Consider the following 16,753-nt stretch of genomic DNA (forward strand, 5'->3'; position numbering starts at 1 on the left):
TTGTTTCTGGTTTTTCACAAACTATTATAATTAACATCATTGTGCATATACCTTTGTGCATTTATGTGAATGTTTTTGTAGCATGGATACAAAGAGATATGTTCAAAGTCTGAAAATTTTAACTATTGATATTCTGTCTTTTTGCCTTCTAAAAATGTTTTTAAAGTTTATACCACCACCTGTGGCATATCCTGAACTCTGGCCAACACTGCATCTTATCAGCATTTTATATTTTTTGCCAATTTAATAGGTTAACAGTGATATCTTGTTCTAATTTTTATTTTCCTAATCACTAGTGAAATTGAACTTCTTCTTCTTCCTCTTCCCTCTCCCCCTTCCCCCGCCCCCTTTTTCTTCTTTTTTGCTGAGGAAGATTCACCCTGAGCTAACATCTGTGTCAGTCTTCCTCCATTTTGTTGGTGGGTCACTGCCTCAGGATGACTGAAAAATGGTGTAGGTCCGTGCCTGGGATCTGAACCCATGAACCCAGGCTGCTGAAGCAGAGCACCAAACTTAACTATTATACCATGGGCTGGCTCCTGAGATTGAGCATCTTTTATAGAATTATTAGCCATTTATATTTCTTATTCTTTAAAATATGCATTAGTTTTGCTCATTTATTAGGTTAAATTTTTTTTATGGTGATAAAACACATGTAACAAAATTTATCGTTTTAACCATTTTTAAGTGTGGAGTTCGGTAGCGTTAAGTACATTCACATTTTTATACAGCCTTCACCATTGTCCATCCCTAGAACTTTTTCATCGTCCCATATTGAAACTGTACCCATTAAACAATTAACTCCTCATTCCCTCCTACCCCAGGCCTGGCAACCACCGTTCTACTTTCTGTCTCTCTGAGTTTGATTCTTCTGCGTATCTCATATAAGTGGAATCATACAATATTTATACTTTTGTGCCTGGCTTATTTCATTTAGCATAATGTCATCAAGGTTCATCTATGCTGTAGCATGTATCAGAATTTCTTTTCTAAGGCAGAATAATATTTCATTGTATGTTTATACCGCATTTTGTTATCCATTCATCTGTTGATAGACATTCGGATGTTTCCACCTTTTGGCTATTGTGGATAGTGCTGCCATGAACATGGATGTTCAAATATCTCTTGAGTTTTAATTCTTTTGAATATATACCCAGATGTGGAATTGCTGGTTGTTTTATGTTTAAAGTTTTTTTAAAAATTATTTTATGGAGGTCATAATGGTTTATAACATTGTGAAATTTCAGGTGTACATTATTATCTATCAGTTTCTGTATAGACTGCATTGTGCTTGTCCCCAGTAGTCTAATTTTTATCCATCAGTATATATAAGTGCCCCTTTACCCCTTTCGCCCACCTCCCAACCACTTCCCCGCTGGTAACCACTAATCTGTTCTCTTTATCTATGTGTTTTTTTTATCTTCCACCTATGAGTGAAATCATGTCCTGTTTGTCTTTCTCTGTCTGGCTTTTTTTGCTTAACATCGTACCCTCGTGGTCCATCCCCGTTGTTGCAAATGGGATGATTTTGTCTTTTTTTATGGCTGAATAGTATTCCATTGTATGTATATACCACACCTTTATCCGTTCATCAGTCCATGGGCACTTGGATTGCTTCCATGTCTTGGCTATTGTGAATAATGCTGCAGTGAACCTAGGGGTGCATAGATCTCTTTGAATTGTTGGTTTCAAGTTCTTTGGATAAATACCCAGTATTTGAAAATAAGTTAACCATGTATTAATTTTATTTCATTCTGATAGGGTCAATCTATACTAGTTGTATATGTATAGTATAAATGGACATCTTGCATAATAGTTTTCAATGCCATTGCTTCAGTATTAACTTTAATTTAATTTTTTTGAGGAATCTCCATTCTCTTTTCTGTAGTGGCTGCACCAGTGCATTCCCACCAGCAGTGTATGAAGGTTCCCTTTTCTCCACATCCTCTCCAACATTTGTTAATTTTTGTTGTGATAATTATAGCCATTCTCACAGGTGTAAGGTGATATCTCATTGTAGTTTTTGGGGGTTTTTTTTAAGATTTTATTTTTCCTTTTTCCCCCAAAGCCCCTTGGCACATAGTTGTGTATTTTTAGTTGTGGGTCCCTCCAGCCGTGGCATGCGGGACGCTGCCCCAGCATGGCCTGACAAGCAGCGCCATGTCCACTCCCAGGATCTGAACTGGCGAAACCCTGGGCCACCAAAGCAGAGTGCGTGAACCCAACCACTCACCCACGGGGCTGGCCCCTCATTGTAGCTTTGGTTTGCATTTCCCTAATCATTAGTGATGTTGAACATCTTTTCATGTGTCTATTGGCCATCTGTATATCTTCTTTGGAAAAATATCTGTTCATATCATCTGCCCATTAATCAGGTTGTTTGGTTTTATGTTGTTGAGTTGCATAAGTTCTTTATATATTTTGGAAATTAACCCCTTGTCAGATATGTGATTTGCAAATATTTTCTCCCAATTGATGGGTTGCCTTTTCCTTTTGTTCCTGGTTTCCTTTGCCTTGCAGAAGCTCTTTAGTCTGAAATAGTCCCATTTATTTACTTTTTCTTTTGTTTCTCTTGCCTGAGTAGACGTGGTATTCAAAAAGATACTGGTAAGACTGATGTCAAAGAATGCACTGCCTGTATTTTCTTCTAAGAGTTTTACGGTTTCAGGCTTTATCTTCAAGTCTTTAATCCGTTTGAGTTAATTTTTCTGTATGGTGTAAGATAATGGTCTACTTTCATTCTTTTGCATGTGGCTGTCCAGTTTTCCCAACACTATTTATTTCCTTTCTCCATTGTATGTTCTTGGCTCCTTTGTTGAAGATCTAGCTTCTGTAGATGTGTGGTTTTATTTCTGGGCTTTCGATTCTGTTCCATTGATCTGTGTGCCTATTTTTGTGCCAGTACCAGACTTTTAATTACTATAGCTTTGTAGTGTATTTTGAAGTCAGGCAGTGTGACATCTCCAGCTATATTCCTTTTTCTCAGGATTGCTTTCACTATTCGGGATCTTTTGTTGTTCCATATAAATTTTAGCATTCTTTGTTCTATTTCCGTGAAATATGTCATTGGGATTCTGATTGGGATTGCACTGAATCTGTAGATTGCTTTAGGCAATATGAACATTTTAACTATGTTTATTCTTCCAATCCATGTGCATGGACTATCTTTCCATGTCTTTATGTCATCTTCAGTTTCTTTCAATAGTGTCTTATAGTTTTTAGGGTATACGTCTTTTACCTCTTTGGTTAAATTTATTCCTAGATATTTTATTCTTTTTGTTGCGATTGTAAACAGGATTGTATTCTTGAGTTCTCTTTCTGCTAGTTCATTATTAGAGTATAGAAATGCAACTGATTTTTGTAAGTTGATTGTGTACCCTGCAACTTCACTGTAGTTGTTATTTCTAGTAGTTTTCTGATGGATTCTTTAGGATTTTCTATTTACAGAATCATGTCATCTGCAAAGAGCGAGAGTTTCACTTCTTTCTTTCCAATTTGGAGACCTTTTATTTCTTTTTCTTGCCTAAGTGCTCTGGCCAAAACCTCCAGTACTATGTTGAATAAGGGCGGCAAGAGTGGATAGCCTTGTCTTGTTCCTGTTCTGAGAGGGATGGCTTTCAGGTTTTTCTTGTTGAGTATGACTTGGCTGTGGCTTTGTCATATATATGGGCTTTATTATGTTGAGGTACTTTCATTTTACGCCCATTTTATTGAGAGTTTTTATCATAAATAGATGTTGGATCTTGTCAAATGCTTTTTCTGCATCTATTGAGATGATCATGTGATTTTTCTCCATCATTTTCTTAGTGTGGTGTATCACATTGGTTGATTTGCAGATGTTGAACCATCCCTGCATCCCTGGTGTAAGTCCCACTTGATCATGGTGTATGATCCTTTTAATGTATTGCTGTATTTGGTTTGCCAATATTTTGTTGAGGATTTTTGCATCTATGTTCATCAGCAATACTGGCCTGTAATTTTCTTTCTTTGTGTTGTCCTGGGATCAGTGTAATGTTGGCTTCATAGAATGAGTTAGGAAATGTTTGTCTTCTTCCGTTTTTTGGAATAGTTTGAGAAGGCTAGGTATTAAATCTTCTTTGAATGTTTGGTAGAATTTTCCAGAGAAGCCATTCTAGTTTTGGACTTTTGTTTTTTGGGAGGCTTTTGTTTTGAGGAAGATTAGCCCTGAGCTGACATCTGCTACCAATCCTCCTCTTTTTATTTTGCTGAAGAAGATTGGCCTGAGCTAACATCTGTGCCCATCTTCCTCTATTTTATATGTGGGACGCCTGCCACAGCATGGCTCAACAAGTGGTTCATAGATAGATCCGCACCCAGGATCCAAACCAGCAAACCCTGGGCCACTGAGCAGAGCACACACACTTAACTGTTACACCACCAGCAGGCCCCTTTTGGGTAGTGTTTGATTACTATTTCAACCTCTTTACTTGTGATGGGTCTATTTAGATCCTCTATTTCTTCTTGCTTCAGTTTTGGGAGGTGTATGAATCTAAGAATTTATCCATTTCTTCCTAGATTATCCAATTGGTTGGTGTATAGTTTTTCATAGTATTCTCCTGTAATCCTTTGTATTTCTGTGGTATCCATTGTAATTTCTCCTATTTCTTTCCTAGTTTTATTTATTTGAGTCTTCTCTCTTTTTTTCTTAGTGAGTCTGGCTAAGGGTTTGTTAATTTTGTTTATCTTCTCAAAGAACCAGCTCCTAGTTCCATTGATCCTTTCTACTATTTTTTTATTTCTATTTCATTTATTTCTGCTCTAATTTTTGTTATTTCCCTCCTTCTGCTGACTTGGGCTTTGTTCTTTTTTCTAGGTCTGTTAGGTGTAGCTTAAGATATCTTATTTGAGATTTTTGTTGTTTGTTGAGGTGGACCTGTGTTGCTATGAGTTTCCCTCTTAGAACTGCTTTGCTGCATCCCATAAGAGTTGGTATGATGTATTTTCATTTTCATTTGTCTGTAGACGTTTTTTGATTTCTCCTTTGATTTCTTCATTGATCCATTGGTTGTTCAGTAGCATGTTGTTTAGTCTCCACATATTTGTCACTTCACCAGCTTTTTTCTTGTAGTTGATTTCTAGTTTCATAGTATTGCGGTCAGAAAAAAAGCTTGATATGATTTCTCTCTTCTTAAATGTATTTTCTTGCCTTGTTTCCCAACATATGGTCTGTCTTTGAGAATGTTCCATGTCCACTTGAGAAGAACATGTATTCTGCTGTTTTTGGATGGAGTGTTCTATATATATATCTGTTAAGTCTATCTGGTCCAGTTTTTTATTTAAATCTGCTATTTTCTTGTTGACTTTCTGTCTGGATGATCTATCCATTGATGTAAGTGGGGTGTTGAGATCCCCTACTATTATTGTGTTGCTGTTAATTTCTCCCTTTAGGTCTGTTAATAGTTGCTTTATGTACTTTGGTGCCCCTTTGTTAGGTGCATATGTATTCATAAGTGTCATATCCTCTTGGTGGAAAGTCCCTTTTATTGTTTTATACTGCCCCTCTTTGTCTCTCATTGCCTTTTTTATCTTAAAGTCTGCTTTGTCTGATATAAGTATGGCAACACTTATTTTCTTTTGCTTGCCATTTGCTTGGAGTATCATCTTCCATCCCTTCACTCGGATCCTGTGTTGTCTTTAGAGCTGAGATGTGTTTCCTAGAGGGAATATATTGTGTCTTGTTTTTTAGTCTATCCAGCCACTCTGGTCTTTTGATTTGAGAAATCAATCTGTTTACATATAGAGTGATTATTGATATATGAGGGCTTAATACTGTCGTTTTATCTCTTGTTTTCTGATTGTTCTATATTTCCCTTGTTTCTCTTCCTGTGTATTTCTTTTTGTTTCTGTTTTTTGTTGCTATTGTTGTTGTCTTGGGGCATAAGGGAGATTGGCCCTGAGCCAACATCTGTTGCCAATCTTCCTCTTTCTTTCTTTCTGTTTTCCTCCCCAAAGCCCCATTACATAGTTGCATATACTAGTTGTAAGTCCTTCTACTTCTTCTATATGGGGTGCCACCACAGCATGGCTTGATGAGTGATGTGTAGGTCCACACCCAGGATCTAAACCGGAGAACCCCAGGCTGCCAAAGCAGAGCATGTGAACTTAACCACTATGCCACCAGGCCATCCCCTTTTCCTGTGTATTTCTGACTGTCATTTCAGTTTGGTGATTTCCTATGATGGTTTTCTCTTTATTTATCATTTGTATCTCTCTTTTCTTTTTTGTTTAGTGGTTACCATGAGGTTTATGTAAAAGATCTCATAGATGAGAGAGTCCATTTTCTGATAACGTCTTATCTCCTTAGTCTAAGCAGCTTCCATCCCTTTCCTCTTCCCTGTCTAAATTATTGGTGCCACAAATTATGCCGTTTTGTGTTGTGAGTTTGTGATTAAAATGAAATGTTTATAGTTATTTTTGATACTTTCCTTCCCTTTATCATTAATTTTATAATTGTTTGCTAACCTTATAGAGAGCTGCAATTTTCTGATTTTGTTTGTCTATTTATCTCTTTGCTGAAGGTTTTGTAAACCTTTTCCTTTTTGTTTCAGATATGAGGGCCTTCTTGATTATTCCTTTGTGGGGGTGGGGGGGGCAGAGTGAGGGAGTCTCCCAGCAGTGAACTCTGTCAGCTTTTGTTTATCTGGGGAAGTTTTTATTTCTCCATCATATATGAAGGATATTTTTGTTGGATAGAGTATTCTTGGCTGAAAGTTTTTGTCTTTCAGAATTTTGAGTATATGATTCTGCTCTCTCCTAGCCTGTAAGGTTTCTGCTGAGAAATCCGCGGAAAGCCTGATAGGGGTTCCTTTCTAGGTTATTTTCTTCTGCCTTGCTGCCATTAGTTTTTTCTTTGTCATTGACGTTTGCCAGTTTTACTAATATATGCCTCAAAGAAGATCTTTCTACTTTGATGCAATTAGAGTTCTGTGGCTTCATTTACTTGTAATTCCAGTTCCTTTTTCAGGTTTGGGAAGTTATTAGCTATTGTTTCTTTGGACAAGCGCTCTGCGCCTTTCTCCCTCTGGAATATCTATAATCCTTATGTTGCATTTCCTAATTGAGTTGGATATTTCTTGGAGAATATCTTCATTTTCTTTTTTAGTCTTGGTTCTCTCTCCTACTCTATCTGCAGCATTTCTGTCTTTCTCTCCCCTAAATTGCTCATTCTGTCCTCCATAATGTCAGCTCTGTTTTTTAAGGTTTCTAGATTGTTGTTTATCTCACTTATTTTGTTCTTCATCTCCAGCCTTTGTTTATTTTTTTTTAGTTTCAATCTGTTTTGTGAAGAATTCCTTCTGCTCATTTAATTCTGTTCCTGAGTTCATTGAACAGTCTTTCTGAGTTCTCTTATAACTCATTGTTTCTTTATAACAACTATTTTGAATTCTCTGTCATTAAATTGTAAATTTCTGTGAATTCAGGATCGGTTTCTGGAGACTTGTCATTGCCTTTGATCTGGGGTGTTAATGTATTTCTTCATGGTGTTTGATGAAGTGGACCTTTGCTGTTGCATAGTGGTAGTTTCTGGTTGCAGATTTCGCCTGCTACCACTCAGGCAGACAGCATCTGTATTTTCTGAACCCTCTGCATCCGCTGGAAGTTGTGCCGAAAGGGCTCTCTGTGTTTGCCTGCTGGCTGTTGCTGCTTGGTGGGTTACACATGCAGGCACAGATACTCTGGTGCTGATCCATTGCCCTGGTCAGCCGGTTGAGCTGGTGTGCCAAGCTGGAGGGGAAGGGAAGGCAGCTTTCTTTCACTCTCACGAGTCTGCTCAGCACTCACTGGCCGCCCACCTGGGCTGCTGGGCTTGGTGGGGGAGCCCACACGATGGCTGAGCTGCTTGGTATGGAGCATTCCTCTGGGCTGGGATGGAACTCTGAAAGCAAAAGCGTTCTCATGGAGGCCTGTCTGTTCCTCTGTATCCTCTTAGAGTCATGTGCTGGCCACTGCATGAGATCCCACACCTTAGATTGCTGCTGCTGGGGAGGAGGAGATCCACTCACCTTCCATTGCTTCCCGTGGGTCTAGTACCCCCACTTTCAGATGTATGGCTGCGTGGATCTCTCAGATGTCCTGCTGTGCTGTGTGGGTGTCCTCTGTTGGTTAATGAATGTCCTTTTGGTTGTATCTTATGGGGGAAAGACTAAGGGAACAGCTCACTCTGCCATGATGTTGATGTCCCAGGTTTAAATGTTTGAAGAACCACTGTACTGTTTTCCATAGTGGCTATGCTATTTTATTTTACATTCCCATCAGTCATGCTCAAGGCTTCTAATTTCTCAATATCCTTACCAGCACTTGTTTTCTGTTTTGTTTTGTTTTTTATAATTGCCGTCCTAATAGGTATGAATTAGTATCTCATTGTGGTTTTGATTTACATTTCCCTAGTAGTTAGTGATGTTGACCGCATCTTTTCATGTGCTGTTTGCCATTTGTCTGTCTTCTGTGGACTAATGTCTATCTAAGTCCTTTGTCCACTATTAAATCTGGTTGCTTGGTTTTTGTTGTTGTTGATTTTTGCTAATTTTTTAAAGTCCCCCCACTTAATGTTTGTTTACTTGATGTAGGCATGGTCTTAGGATGGAAAGATCTGATATAGAAAGTAAATCAATGACTTAATATTGATCTCTTAAAGAATAATAATAACAGGAAAAATACATTAGACTTCAGAGAAGAGAACATATTTAGCCATTTAACAGGGGTGACAGGGTAGTATTTGAGGTAAATCTTCGAAGAAAAGATTCATCAAGATTTGGTGAATCAATATTTAGTATTCGTCACTATTTAGTATTGATCAGTATTTAGTAATTCATCAAAATTTGTGATGGCAATAGAATTGGGGGAAACATTCCAGGTAGAGGAAACAAAGACATAGAGGATAGGATTTTATTGCAGGTAAATAGAAAGCAGTTCAGTTTGGCTTATTTGTTGTTAATGGAAGTATACACTGGCACAGTTTGTGTGTGTGGGGAGGGAGGAAATAGTTTGGCAACAGCTATCAATGTTAAAGATACAGATGTTATTTTTTCCAGCAGCTTAATTTCTAGGAATTTATCACACAGGTAATACTTGTAGAAACAGACAATTGCAGTATCATTGCAGTAACATAAAACTGAAACAAAGTACTGATCAATAGGGTAGTAGCCTTTGAAAAGAAGGGACAGAAAGTATGTATAATATAACCTTATCTGAGAGTAGGGTGGGTACATGGACAGACAGAACATTTCTGGAATAACAACCAAGAAACTGTTGACAGTGGTTTCACTCTGATGAAGGGATGCCCTGAGGAAATGTTCACTTGTTTTGTTTTCTTTCTTCCAAGGACTTTAAAAAAAGAAAAAAGAAAACGGTATTTTTACAGGCCTTTAGAGCTTAAAATTCACAGCTCTGGCTTCCTTCCAGTATTTGAGACTGCTTCTACATACTAATTTTGACTTCAGGGGTAGGAGGGTGGAGGCAAAGTGACTAAATGAAATAAATTTTTTTCATCTAAACAATAAACAGATTATGGGTTGGACTTCTTTTATTTTTTAATCTTTATTTACTGCTCTTTGGGTGATTTCTTGAGGAGAATGTTCATAAAAACAAGCATTTGTAACTCTTACATATCCAGAGTTAAAATGAATTGGCAAATGAGTAATACCTTTTATAAATTATTTTCTTTATTTAAAAAATTATTAAATAAAAGTACATTGAGGGGATGGCCCCATGGCCGAGTGGTTAAGTTTGCACGCTCCGCTTCGGCGGCTGAGGGTTTCGCTGGTTCGGATCCTGGGCACAGACATGGCACTGCTCATTAGGCCATGCTGAGGTGGCGTCCCACATACCACAACTAGAAGGAGCCACAACTAAAATATACAACTATGTACTAGGGGGGATTTGGAGAGAAAAAAGCAGAAAAAAAAAGTACGTTGAGTGAATAGGACAGGAATTTTCAATAGGCAAGATCAGCAACTTGACCTTACATTTTTGTAAAATATGGCTGCAAATTTGTTATTAAAGGACTTGATAACTAAATGAGAAGTTTTCATTATTGTAAGATATCATAGCAAGAGTAAGCCATTTTCTAATAATTTTATGACTCCTACTTAATACGTTATTGAGTAAAAGAATACATGAATTCCTTAATTAGGATACTTAACCATGTTCTCACTTTTAGACAGCACAAGTACATCATGGCTGACAATTATTTTCCTGCCATTTAGGGAATCTATCAAACTTTGTCTTTCCACATTAGTGGACTTGATGTTACCAGTTAATTAAAGCAAGATTTCAGTGCTAGCTTTCATCTTTTATCTTGGAAACTTAACTTTTAAGGTGAAACTGTTATTTAATGTTCTTCCCTTTGTGATTTTAGCAAATTGCTTCTAATTTGTAAGGAATACAAGGGAAATAGTAGATGAATTAGGGAAGTGTTTCACTCAACGAAGAAAATTCAGGATGTTGTAGGTTCAGTTGCCATTTAAGAAAAAGAGAAACCCCTGTGGTTCAAACCTGACTTGTTAAATTTTCTTCAGGGAAATTCTTTCATGTTTTTCAAATAATAGGTTTTTATGTATTCTGAAGTTTTCTTCTGTTTAACGCCATTGATTCTTTTTTTTAAGGTATGGACTGCGAGAGTTCGTGGTGATTGCCCCTGCTGCAAACAGTGATGCTGTTCTCAGTGAATCTAAGTGCAATCTTCTTCTGAGTTCTGTGTCTATTGCTTTGGGAAACACTGGCTGGTGGGTGGACATTTTGAAAAACTTAGACAATGAGTTAAAAACTATAATTTGTGAAGGAAAATAGTTACTGAATGTTACGTGTTTGGTTATAATTAGGATTAGTATTTGTACATTATTGTATTGGAATTTGGTGTATAAGGGCAAACTCAAACCTTTAAGGAGAGCATTTCTAAAGGGAAACTTACAGAAATATTCAATGAATATTTGAAATTAAGAGTAAATTATACTATTTTTGTGCTTTGCTTCCAAATTTTAGTTTATTTAAATAAATTTTGTTACGAAGTCTAATTTTAAAACTCGTAGCCAGAGCATTGCTTTGTTTAGCCTCAGCTGGGAACATGTGTGTCAGGTAACTCAAATATTTCGCTGTTCTGCTCATGTCTGCAAATGACCATGAAAGTGCTGCAAGTATTGATTTTGGGGTTACAAATCAATTTTAGTGGGTAGGCTAATTTGCAAATAGGGAAATCTGTGAATTATTGTGAGGATTGACTGTCTCTTCAAATGATAAAGTAAAAAATATTTCACTATTAATGTTGGGTTAATTTGTACTGTTTAATACCTGTGAATCAAAGTTTATTTGAATTTGAAGAGGCTAATATGGTATGATTGCTTTTATTCAAGAAAATTTTCATTTTCTTTTTTATGACTTCCAGCCATCTTAAAACAATTCTCTGACTATAAAGGGCCACTAGATGGTAATTTCTTCAGTTTATTAGTGTAAGAAGAAATGATACTAAGAGTGTGTTTGCTATAAATATAAGTCTGTGGAGTGTTCTTTTTTTAGTACTTTTAAATATTTGACATTAAAATAATGTAACAGTGAGAATTTTTGAGATTTAGGAGTTATTCAAAGTTTAATGAAATTACTGTCTCTTCCTGTTTAATTATGTCCTACAGCCAGGTGCCACTCTTTGTGCAAATTCATCACAAATGGCGAAGAATGTATGTGGGAGAATGTCAGGGTCCTGGTGTGCGAACTGATTTCGAAATGGTTCATCTTCGAAAAGTGCCAAATCAGTATACTCATTTATCAGGTCTGCTGGATATCTTCAAATCAAAGATTGTGAGTCGGCATAGATATTGTCAGTCTTATCTGGGATCCAGATAAAAGTAGCAATTTGGTAGTTTATTGAGTATGTGGAAACATTTCTCTATAATATTAGTAATGTAATTGGAAGAAAGATGTAATTGACTACATAAATTACTGTGTATGTTTAAAGAAACAAAGTATCGATTAGATTTTTAGTGTGCTAATGCTATAGAACAACTAATTAAATTGATTTTGTTTGTTCAGTTTGTTAACATTTGTCTACTGTGTTATCTCTATCTACTCTTTCTCCTCTAATAGTATTATTGCCAACCTCCCCAGATGAGTGGGCCTTAGGTAGCTGCTTGTTTGAGCCTTTGACTGTGAGCTCCTTGAGGTCTGAACTCTTTGGATTCTGAATTGCCTTTCGTTTTTTTTCAAATCTTCATTTGATTTGATTTTTAAGATTGATCTGGCTTATTATATTCTATGACTCAGAGCAGCAAGGCTAATGGGGATATGCTCTATATATCCTTGATGTTCTATATCACAGAGCTATAGAGGACTTGCCTGTGCTACTCAGGAGGAAAAATTAGGGTTTAAGTTGAGGAGCTATTTGTGAATATCCCCAGAAAAGAGAGCAAAGCCAGATAAGCAAGTGGTGGAGCAGGTCCTCTGCTTAGAGAAATAATCCCCTCAAATGCGTAAGTTGACACCCATCTCACCGAAGTGATCAAACTTGATTAACAAACTCGATCAAACTTGATTAACAAATGTGTTTAACAAACTGATTAACAAACTTGTATCTCCTGGTATGATATATTGACTAGGATACAGCATCACTGTGTCGCATTCCTGCCAAAAATGTTTAACATAAATCAAAACATGAGGAAAGAATTGCGTATTTCCAAAATGAGCCATATTTTGCAAGGTAATTGGCCTAGACTCTTCAAAAATGTCAGTATCGTGATAGGTGAAACAAAGATTGGGAGCTGTTTAAATTAAAGGAGACTAAAGTGACATAACAGCTAAATTCAAATTCAATGCATGATCCTTGACTGGATCCTTGAGCAAAATGAATAGGCATAAAGGACATGCTTAGGATGACTGGGACAATTTTAATATGTACCATATGTTAGAAAGTAGTATCAATGTTAAACTTCTTGAGTGTGATAATTGTTTTATGGTGACGTAGGATAATGCACTTGTTCATAGGAATTACATGCTAAAGTTTTTAGGGGTGAATTGTCATGATGCCTACAACTTACTTTCAAAAGGTTCATCCAAAAAAGTTTATTCATATATATATATCGGTTATGAGTGTGTATCAAAATGTCAGTAATTGGTGAACTTGGTGAAAGTCATATGGGTATTCATTATACTAGTTTTGCAGCCTTTCCAAAGGTTTGCAAATTTTAAAAAGAAAAAAATAGAAAAAAATGCTGAAATTTCTTTTTTTTTTAAATTGAGGTTGTAATAGTTTATAACATTGTGAAATTTCAGTTGTACATTATTTTTTGTCAGTCACTATATAAATGCGCCCCTTCACTCCTGGTGCCCACCCCCAACCCCCTTCCCCCTGGTAACCGCTAAACTGTTCTCTTTGCCAGTGTGTTTATCTTCTACATATGAGTGAAATCATAGTGTTTGTCCTTCTCTGGCTTGTTTCACTTAACATAATACCCTCAAGGACCATCCATGTTGTTGTGAATGGGACGACTTTGTCTTTTTTTATGGCTGAATAGTATTCCATTGTATATATATACCACATCTTCTTTATCCAATCATCAGTCGATGGGCACTTGGGTTGTTTCCACTGAAATTTCTTTTTTAATAGATACTGTCAGAAAGATATTTAGGATTAGAACTTAATTTCATAAAAATATGTTTTTAATGTTGAAACCCTAAATAGTGTAGTGGTAGGATTATCACCACCAGATAAATCCATTTGACATTAAAAAAAAAGTAATGCATGTACCAGGTTAAGATATTTAAATAAAGTAGAAGCTTCCTTTTACCCTTCTGTCCTTCTCCTCAAAATAACTAGTGTTAGCAATTTCTTGTGATTATCTCCATTAAAAAAATCATAGAAGCATATATTTTAGGGAGTTGTGTGTATGTATGTAACTTTTTTTCGAAAACTTTTTGGGCTTTGAAATGCCTTAAGTAGTGCTTAATTCTACATGTGGTGTTTTAAGAAATTTTTGAAAAAGGCAAGTGTGTGATAATTTCTACCCCATTAGTTTTTCTTTGCTCTCTCCAGAACTCTTCAATTATGTTTAATTTTTTTAGATCTAATTTCTGGTCAGACACAAATATGAATATTTTGTTTTTTCTTCTTAAAAAATATTAGTAAACGTTATTTTCATGGATCTTTTATGTCACTCACTTCTGTAGCTCAGCTTCTCTTTACTGACACTAAGGACCGCCTTCATCTGTGGAGCCTGACTTAGATTATGACTGTCTGCTAGTTGTACTTTAAAAAAAATGTTCATCACATCATGTCAGAACTTTCATTAAGCTCACCCAACTAGATAGGAAACGGCTCTCAAAATTGATTTGATAAGAGTTGAACTTAGACTAATTGAGACCTGGTTTGTGTACTGTAGAGGTTTTACATAAGTAAAGCTGCCCAATATGTGACTCTCCTGTACCATCTTTTTAAAGACATCTCTATAAAAATCACTCTGTAACATCGACTTGAAGTGTTCTGGGGCCTTCACCCTTCACAGCCGTGGATTTTATTTTTGCGTGGATCTGATTATTAGGAAAGGCTTCCTTTTGGGTAAGGAGGGGCAGTTGTGCCCTTTAGTCACATAAAATTTAAGTTTAAATCCTCTTCTACCATAATCCCCTACATATTTGAAAACTTCCTCACATACTAGTCTTGTTTTTTTCCATTTGGACATTCTTGGTTCTTTCATATGTTCTTTATATTTTATGGTTTTACATTCTGGTTGTTGATTTGGATATTTGTCTCTTTTAGAATTACATTTCTTCATGTTTTTGGAAAATTTTGTTTGTGGGCTCATTTTGTCTTGCAGCCTACGTTTAAAGTTGTTAGCTTTCTTTCCCATCCTCTGTAGTGGTTTTGTAATTTTGTGGTTGCTCCCTACCTGCAGAGTATTTCAGAACCAGGTCTTAAAATGTTCTTTGGAGCATCTTGCTCTGTGGTGATAGCTTCCAACAAAGCCACTGTACCAAGCAGGAGTGCCCTGCCTCAGTGTCTGCCTTAAGCAGAGTCTTGCAGTGCCCTCACTCTGGGCAGAGTACTTTTGATTCCATTTAAGGCACTCTGTAACCCTAAGCTGCCGCTGCCTTCTTCTGCACCTGAAACTCAGCAGGCATGTGCCTTGAGCTTCACTTACCACTTTGGGTTTGCTGTACCTTTTCTAGTGCCCACAAAGATATTTATGTCATGTTTGATCCTAGGTATTTCTTTTTGGTTATCTCTTTCTGTACTACATTGCTAGGCGACTGGAGCAGAGGTTATGTATCAAATCAGCCTTGTTATGGTTTCTAGACGATTTGAACTTTATCATGGATGAATGTTCATTTGATATCTGAACCTGACTAAAACATCATTTCTTCCTAACCAGTTGGAATCTTACCTTGCTTATCTAGGACACAGCAGCCCAAAACTATTATCTTTTTTTGGCAGTCACCTTATTTTGTGACTTTAGATTGAGTTTGTATTCGGTTAAAGCTACTAGTGACACTTACTAGTCATGCTGCTGTCATGCTGCTGCTGAGCTAAATGTCTCTTATTCCTTCTGCCCAGTATAGCAACACTTGGAAACTGGTTAGATTTGCAGAATACTATTGAGTGTACATTTTCACAAGCTCTGTAGGTGATTCCTATGCATATTTAAGTCCTATTCCACATTAGTGTAGGTTAACCATTATTAAGGGAAGCTGAGATCATAGGATTTTTGGATGATATTAATTTTTATGATTCTTAATGCATGTAAAGATAAATTTAAATTTTTTTAAACTGATTAATATAAACTATTTTGCATGAGTGACCATTTGTCTTAGTCTAAAATTCTAGTTAAATATTCAAGACTGGCTTTACTTTGAGTTCATTTTCTTTTAGAAGAAAGAAAAGACATCATCTCCCCAAAGCTAATCTTATACTTTGTAATAATTATACCTTATTTAAAAAATGAATCACGTTTTTCCTACATTTAGTATGGCTGAAGAGAATAGTAAGAAATTATATTTGTATAACTAAAATTGTATAAGATATTTTGAAAGAGGATTTTGCTTAATAGAAGTTAATATCTTGTTTCCAGGTAGTAGTTTTAAACAGCTTTATTTTAATGTAATTTGCTCTCTGGCATTGCTTTTAAAACACTTTTTTAAAGCAATACAATTATTGTCTTTGCATTTATTTCCTAGGGATGTCCTTTAACTCCATTGCCTCCAGTTAGTATTGCAATTCGATTTACCTATGTACTTCAGGATTGGCAGCAGTATTTTTGGCCTCAGCAACCTCCAGGTGAGATAATTTAGAACTATATTTAACTTATTGAATATAAATGGAAAAGAATATATATTCATAAATTAAAAATATTTAACAGTGCATTTCAAGTATTTTAAATTTGAAATATTTGTAATTCTCAATGTAATATTGCTGATTTCATTGCCTTCATCATCTTTTTCTCTTAAAAAAAGCTCTTTAGATTGTTCTAGAGACAATACTTACTCTGTATTTGCTGATCTGTCTTTGAAAGCTAATAGTATTTATAAAGCAGGGGATCCCTACTGTGGAACATCATGTGCTGTGAATTAGTATGTAGTGAATGATTAAAATGTCTGTTTTTAGAATATAAGAGAAGCCACCCTCATAAGTTGAGAACAGACATGCAGAGAACCTTATAGAGAGTAGAGTTTGAAGAAGAGTGCTAAATAAAGCAAGCAGAAAAGAAAAAAATCTGTATATACACGTACACTTATGATTGGAAGAGTTGTAGAA

General features: G+C 36.1%; 1 protein-coding gene across 9 annotated transcripts in view; it reads left to right on the forward strand.

Moving 5' to 3' along the window:
- The window catches only part of RAB3GAP1 (RAB3 GTPase activating protein catalytic subunit 1), a 118,997-nt gene that overhangs the window by 56,474 nt on the left and 45,770 nt on the right, over positions 1-16,753 (forward strand). For all 9 annotated transcript variants that reach the window (XM_070240758.1, XM_003363239.4, XM_001489470.5 and 6 more), the window contains 3 exons: positions 10,626-10,745; positions 11,646-11,811; positions 16,177-16,276. In XM_070240758.1, coding sequence (XP_070096859.1) covers positions 10,626-10,745; positions 11,646-11,811; positions 16,177-16,276 — 386 coding nt within the window. The remainder of the gene's footprint in view (positions 1-10,625; positions 10,746-11,645; positions 11,812-16,176; positions 16,277-16,753) is intronic.

Source organism: Equus caballus, chromosome 18 (genome assembly GCF_041296265.1).
Source record: "Equus caballus isolate H_3958 breed thoroughbred chromosome 18, TB-T2T, whole genome shotgun sequence".
NCBI lineage: Eukaryota > Metazoa > Chordata > Mammalia > Perissodactyla > Equidae > Equus > Equus caballus.